At 65.9% G+C, this 6848-nt stretch overlaps 1 protein-coding gene across 1 annotated transcript; it reads right to left on the bottom strand.

Moving 5' to 3' along the window:
• Positions 1-1156: 1156 nt before the first annotated feature.
• On the bottom strand, positions 1157-6346 carry LOC131574419 (tRNA (guanine-N(7)-)-methyltransferase-like). The gene is made up of 6 exons (XM_058828886.1): positions 6113-6346; positions 5662-5792; positions 4383-4567; positions 2508-2621; positions 1711-1812; positions 1157-1345 (listed from the first exon to the last, which is right to left on the bottom strand). Exons 1-6 carry the CDS (start codon positions 6211-6213, stop codon positions 1217-1219), a joined length of 762 nt encoding a protein of 253 aa, XP_058684869.1. The 5' UTR covers positions 6214-6346; the 3' UTR covers positions 1157-1216.
• Positions 6347-6848: the final 502 nt, after the last annotated feature.

A 6848-nucleotide genomic window follows, 5' to 3' on the forward strand; every position in this document is an offset into this window, starting at 1 on the left:
TGGCCCCGCCCCCAGGGCGCGCACGCGCCAGGGCAGAACCGGGAGCGCGCACGGCCCCGAGCCCCCGAAACCCCCGAACCTCAACCCCCCCGTGACACCCCCCAAACCCCCCCGGGGACACCCCCAAACCCCCGGGACACCCCCAAACCTCAACCCCCCCCGGGGACACCCCCAAACCCCCCGGGGACACCCCCAAACCCCCGGGGACACCCCCAAACCCCCCGGGGACACCCCAAACCCCCGGGGACACCCCCAAACCCCCCGGGACACCCCAAAACCTCAAACCCCCCCGTGACACCCCCCAACCCCCCGGGACACCCCCAAAACCCTCCAGTGACACCCCCAAACCTCAACCCCCCCCCCGGGGACACCCCCAGACCTCAAACCCCCCCGGGGACACCCCCAAACCCCCCGGGGACACCCCCAAGCCCCTCAGGGACACCCCCAAACCCCAACCCCCCCGTGACATCCCCAAACCCCCCCCGGGGACACCCCCAAACCCCCCCGAGACACCCCCAAACCTCAAATCCCCCGGGGACACCCCCAAACCCCTCTAGTGACACCCCCAAACCGGGTGTGGCCCCCGGGGGAGCACTTTGGGAGGGGCTGGGGGTTCCGGTCCCCACGCCAGGAGGGGACACGCAGCACTCCCAGTTCCACCAGTGGCCCCAGTCCCGCGGGCAGCACCGGGGAGGGCTCGGTCCCACCCCGGGTCCCGCTGGGGGGCTCGGGGGGGGGGACACACGGCTGCCCCCCCCCGCCCCAGTAGCGGATTCCTGGGAATTTCCGCCTTGCAGCACCGGGCGGGGCCGCTGGAAAGCCCCCGGTGTGTTCGGGGATGTCACTGTCACCCCCCGGGGGGGGTTTCTGCGATGGGGAAACTGAGGCAGGAACCGGCTCCAAGCTCGCCGCTTTGGACGCGGGGGGGGGGGAAACTGAGGCAGGAACCGGCTCCAAGCTCGCCGCTTTGGACGCGGGGGGGGGGAAACTGAGGCAGGAACCGGCTCCAAGCTCGCCGCTTTGGACGCGGGGGGGGGGAAACTGAGGCAGGAACCGGCTCCAAGCTCGCCGCTTTGGACGCGGGGGGGGGCGATTCCCGGCAGGCTCCGTGGGGTGGGGGAGGGTCTGGGGGACACCGGCCACACCAGGCTTGGGGACACTTTGTGGCTTTATTACAAAACGGGGCTGCGGGAGGGGTCCGGCCCCTCCCCGCGGGTCAGGGTCCCCCCGGGGGGGGGTCGGGGCGGCGGCGGAACACGGCGGTGCAGGGGGGGCGTCCCGCCCGCCGGGCCCTCTGTCCCTCCTCCGTCACCGACGGCAGCAGCGGCAGCAGCGGCTCCGCGGCCTGCGGGAGCCACCGGGGGCGGCACCGGAGCGTCAGGGACACCCCGGGGACAGCGGGGACACCCCGGGAACAGCGGGGACCTCCTCGGTGACCCCCCCGCTGCCCCTCCAGGGAACCTCCAGTGTGCCCCAGTGCCGCCCCATAAACCCCAGTCACTCACCCAGGACCCCCCGTTAACCCCGGTGTCCCCCCACACTCCCAGTGCCCCCCAGTTTAGCCCTCACTCAATCCCAGTGCCCTGCTGTGCTCCTCGACACCTCCCAGTGCCTCCCAGTGCCCCCCAGTGCACCCCAGTTCCCCCCAGTTCCCCCCCAGTTCCCCCCCAGTTTCCCCCAGTGCCCCCCAGTCCCCCCAGTTGCTCTCACCAGCTGGGCAGGGGGCAGGGGCTCAAACAGGGGGTGCTCCCCAAAATGCTGCAGCATCCACTGGTGCAGCTCAGGCACGTCTGTCACCGTGTACACCAGGCCCTGGGCACCCCAAAATCACCGTGACACCCCAACCCCCACCCAAGGGCACCCCAAAAACACCGTGACACCCCAACCCCCACCATGGGCACCCCAAAAACACCGTGACACCCCAACCCCCCCCCGTGGGCACCCCAAAAACACCGTGACACCCCAACCCTCCCATGGGCACCCCAAAAACACAATGACACCCCAACCCCCCCCGTGGGCACCCCAAAAACACCGTGACACCCCAACCCCCCCCGTGGGCACCCCAAAAACACCGTGACACCCCAACCCCCACATGTACACCAGGCCCTGGGAGACGTCAAAATCAGGGACACCCCAAAACCTCCCGCTCCCAGAAAGGCTGGGACCCCCCCCAACAATCCCAGAGGATCCCCAGGAGCTCAGGGAGCCCTGGGGGCGTTGGGGAGGGTCAGGGGGATTTGGGGACCCCTGGGGGCGTTGGGGAGGGTCAGGGGATTTGGGGAGCCCTGGGGGCGTTGGGGAGGGTCAGGGGGATTTGGGGAGCCCTGGGGGCGTTGGGGAGGGTCCGGGGGATCTGGGGGACCCCTGGGGGGAACGGGAGCCTCCCCCACAGGCACAACCCAGAGCTGTGCAAGGACGTGGGGGTGTGGGAGGGAGCCCCGGGGCTGTCAGGGGGTTCTGAGGGGGGTCAGGAGGTTTTGGGGTCCCCTGAGGGTTGGGGGACTCACCCCAGGGCGCAGCACGTAGCCGTACTCGGCCAGCATGGCGGGGCTGATGATTCTCCACTTGTGCTTCGTGCGCTTGAAATGGGGATCAGGGAACAGGAAAAAGAGCTTGGAGAGCTGGGGGGAAATGAGGGGTGTCCTGGGGTGACTTTATCATCCTGGTACCCCAATCCTCTGGTTTATGTTCTATATTAAGTTTTTATGTTATATATTAAGTTTTTATGTTCTATATTAAGTTTTTATGTTATATATTAAGTTCTGCACCTCTAAGACTGGCTCTGAGAGCAGGAGAGGAGGAAGAAGAAGCTGCAGTTTGTGTTAAGGACAAACATCACTCCCACACATCCTGCTCCTGGACTGTGGTGTCTGCAGCACGGACAGACAGCAGGACAGAGCTTCTCTCTGGTTTTTAGTTAGTTTTACCCAGCTGAGGCAGAGGAGTTCCCTGGAGCTTTGCTTTTTTTCCTTTTTCTTGGATCTGTGCAAGCCTGCTCTGGACTGAACACCCCAGGAGCTCCCCAGTTCAGCCCCCACTCAATCCCAGTGTGCTCCTCAACACCCCCCAGTGCCCCCCAGTTCCCCCCAGTGCCCCTGGGGGCACTGACCTTTGTTTTTTTCCTTTTTCCTGGATCTGTTCAAGCTGCTCTGGACTGAACCCCCCAGGAGCCAAACCCCAGAGCTCACGCCTGTGACCCACCAGGGCCTGGGCCCCGGAACTTTCCAGCACCACAGGGACTGATAAGAACCTGAGCGAGCCGAGCTACACCACATGAAAAGGACTTTTCTTCCCAGATTTGCCATCCCATCCAACAGCAAAAGATTTTATTATTTAATATTACTCAATTTCTGTTAAATAAACAGCTTTTTCCACTTCTCTCCAAGGAATGTTTTTTTTTTCCCTTTCCCGGAGCAGTTGGTGGGGAGGGGGCATTTCCCTGGGGAAATCCCCATTTGGAGTTTTCCTCCCTAATTTACCCTAAACTGGGACAGGGGGGGTCAGGGGGGTCAGAGCCCCCCTGGGCCCTCACAGACCCCCCCAAACCCCTGCTGGGCTCAGCCTGGGCTGGGGTGAGGATGGGGAAGGAGCGGGGAAGGTTCCAGAGGCTCCCGAGGCTTTGGGGGGGTTCAGAGAACACAAAAACTCCAGGGGTGTCGGGGGGTTGCTGTGGGGTTCTGGGGGTTGTTGTGTGTTTTGGGGGTTGCTGTGGGTTCTGTGGGGTTGCTGTGGGTTTTGGGGGGTTGCTGTGGGGTTGCTGTGGGTTTTGGGGGTTGTTGTGAGTTTTGGGGGTTGCTGTGGGCTCTGGGGGCTGCTGTGGGCTCTGGGGGGTTGCTGTGGGGTTGCTGTGGGTTTTGGGGGGTTGCTGTGTGTTTTGAGGGTTGTTCTGGGTTCTGGGGGTTGCTGTGGGTTCTGGGGGTTGCTGTGGGTTTTGGGGGGTTGCTGTGGGGTTGCTGTGGGTTCTGGGGGTTGTCGTGAGTTTTGGGGGTTGCTGTGAGGGTTGCTGTGGGCTCTGGGGGTTGCTGTGGGCTCTGGGTGTTGCTGTGGGGTTGCTGTGGGCTCTGGGTGTTGCTGTGGGGTTGCTGTGGGTTCTGTGGGGTTGCTGTGGGCTCTGGGGTGTTGTTGTATGTTCTGGGTGTTGCTGTGGGCTCTGGAGGTTGCTGTGGGCTCTGGGGTGTTGTATGTTTTGGGGGTTGCTGTGGGTTGCTGTGGGTTCTGTGGGGTTGCTGTGGGGTTGCTGTGGGTTCTGGGTGTTGTTGTATGTTTTGGGGGTTGCTGTGGGTTTTGGGGGTTGCTGTGGGTTTTGGGGGGTTGTGGGGTTGCTGTGGGTTTTGGGGGGTTGTTGTATGTTTTGGGGGTTGCTGTGGGTTCAGGGCTCTCACCTGGGCTCTCTGGAAGAAGTGAGGAAGGTGTTTCATGGCGTTGCCCCTCACGCAGGCCACGTTGCCGAAGCGGCCGGGCTGAGCCGCGCGCAGGGCGCGGATCCTGGCGCGGGTGAACGCGGCCACCTTCCCCCGCAGCTCCAGCCCTAGCGACAGAGTCTGCGGGAAACGCTCGGCCAGCAGCACTGGGGATGGGGACAGAGCCTGAGACCCTGAGAGAGACCTGAGAGACCTGAGAGACCCTGAGAGAGACCTGAGAGACCTGAGAGACCTGAGAGACCCTGAGAGACCCTGAGAGAGACCCTGAGAGACCCTGAGAGACCCTGAGAGACCCTGAGAGACCTGCAGAGACCCCTGAGAGACCCTGAGAGAGACCCTGAGAGACCCTGAGAGAGACCTGAGAGACCTGAGAGACCCTGAGAGAGACCCTGAGAGACCCTGAGAGACCCTGAGAGACCTGAGAGACCCTGAGAGAGACCTGAGAGACCCCTGAGAGACCCCTGAGAGACCCTGAGAGACCTGAGAGACCCTGAGAGACCCTGAGAGACCTGAGAGACCCTGAGAGAGACCCTGAGAGACCCTGAGACCCTGAGACCCTGAGAGAGACCCTGAGAGACCCTGAGACCCTGAGACCCTGAGAGAGACCCTGAGAGACCTGAGAGACCCTGAGAGAGACCCTGAGAGACCCTGAGACCCTGAGACCCTGAGAGAGACCCTGAGAGACCCTGAGAGACCCCCAAGACCCCGAGAGAGACCCCGAGAGACCCCGAGACCCTCGAGACCCCCCGAACCCCCAAGACCCCCGAGACCCCCAAGACTCCGAGCCCCCCATGCCCTGCCAAGCCCCCTGTGCTCACCCAGCAGCCCCCCGAGCCCCCCTGAGAGCCCGAGCCCCCCTCACCCCAGCCCCTCCATGCCTCCGTGCCCCCCGAGCCCCCCCGTTCCCCCCGGGATCCCGAGATCCCTGAGCACCCAGCCCCTCCATGCCCCCGTGCCCCCCGTTCCCACCCAGCAGCCCCCCCGAGCCCCCCGTTCTCACCGAGCAGCCCACCCGTTCCCCCCGTTCCCCCCGTTCTCACCGAGCAGCCCCCCCGAGCCCCCCGTTCCCCCCGTTCTCACCCAGCAGCCCCCGAGCCCCCCCCGAGCCCCCCGTTCTCACCGAGCAGCCCCCCAGTTCCCCCCGTTCCCCCCGTTCTCACCCAGCAGCCCCCCAGTTCCCCCCGTTCCCCCCGTTCTCACCGAGCAGCCCCCCCGTTCCCCCCGTTCCCCCCGTTCTCACCGAGCAGCCCCCCGTAGCCGCACCCCACATCTGCGAACTCCACGCGGGCCGGGGGGGTCCCGGGGGGGGCGTCGGGCGGAAAAAAGCTCGGGAACAGCGAGGCCCAGTCCATGTCCTGAGGGCGGGCGGGGCTGCGGGCACCGCGGGGCCGTCACTGCCGGGAACCGGAGCGGCGGCACCGGGGCTGGGCCCGCCTCACCGGGAGGGAACACGGGGGGGACACAAGGGCGGGGGGGGGGCCGGTGTGACCGGGAGGGGATGGGGAGGGGGATCCATCCCGGCTGCTCCCGGCGGCTCCAGGCACCACACGGGACCATGATGGGGGTCCCGGCCCGGGGGTTCCCGATGCGGGCGCTGAGGCGGTCCCGGGGCCCGGCCCGGGTGTTACCGGGGAGGGTCCGGACGGGTCCCGGGCGGTTCCCGGGCGGTTCCCGGGGGTCCCCGCACTCACTAGCGCAGGGTGTGGTCGGCCAGCGGGTTCGAGTGCGCGCGCTGTCGGTAGAAGCGCTTCTGGGGCGGCACCGCCGCCTCCTCCTCCTCCGCCGCCGCCATGGCAGCACCGCGCGGCGCGGGAGTGTGACGTCACCGAGCGGCGCGGAGTTGTGACGTCACGAGCAAGCTGCCGGCGGGGCGAGCCTCGGCGGCCCCGAGTTCAGAGCGCCCCCTGGCGGACCGGGGCTCCCAGTGCTCCAGTGACCTCCCAGTGTTCCCAGTGCTCCCCCACTGCCCCCCAGTGCTCCCCCAGTGACCTCCCAGTGATCCCAGTGACCCTCCCAGTGCTCCCAGTGACCTCCCAGTGCTCCCAGTGACCCTCCCAGTGCCCCCCAGTGCTCCCAGTGACCTCCCAGTGACCCCCCCAGTGCCCCCAGTGCCCCCCCAGTGCCCCCAGTGACCTCCCAGTGCTCCCAGTGACCTCCCTGTAATCCCAGTGACCTCCCAGTGACCCCTCCAGTGCTCCCAGTGCCCCCCCAGTGCTCCCAGTGCTCCCAGTGACCTCCCTGTAATCCCAGTGACCCTCCCAATGCTCCCAGTTACCCCCCCAGTGACCCTCCAGTGATCCCAGTCACCTCCCAGTGCCCCCCAGTGCTCTCAGTGACCTCCCAGTGCCCTCCCAGTAATCCCAGTAATCCCAGTGCTCCCAGTGCTCCCAGTGACACTCCCAGTGCTCCCAGTGCTCCTAGTAATCC

This window comes from Poecile atricapillus, unplaced genomic scaffold (genome assembly GCF_030490865.1).
Source record: "Poecile atricapillus isolate bPoeAtr1 unplaced genomic scaffold, bPoeAtr1.hap1 scaffold_311, whole genome shotgun sequence".
Classification (NCBI taxonomy): Eukaryota; Metazoa; Chordata; class Aves; order Passeriformes; family Paridae; genus Poecile; species Poecile atricapillus.

Bases quoted from the DNA above. Each gene is read 5' to 3' on its own strand.
- LOC131574419 (XM_058828886.1), bottom strand. From the start codon at position 6,213: ATGGCGGCGGCGGAGGAGGAGGAGGCGGCGGTGCCGCCCCAGAAGCGC. The intron at 4,568-5,661 runs GTGAGAACGGGG...CCCCATCCCCAG, and splicing joins CGGCTACGGGGGGCTGCTCG to TGCTGCTGGCCGAGCGTTTC. The intron at 1,346-1,710 runs GTGAGAGCAACT...TGGCTCCCGCAG, and splicing joins CCCTGCCCCCTGCCCAGCTG to GCCGCGGAGCCGCTGCTGCC.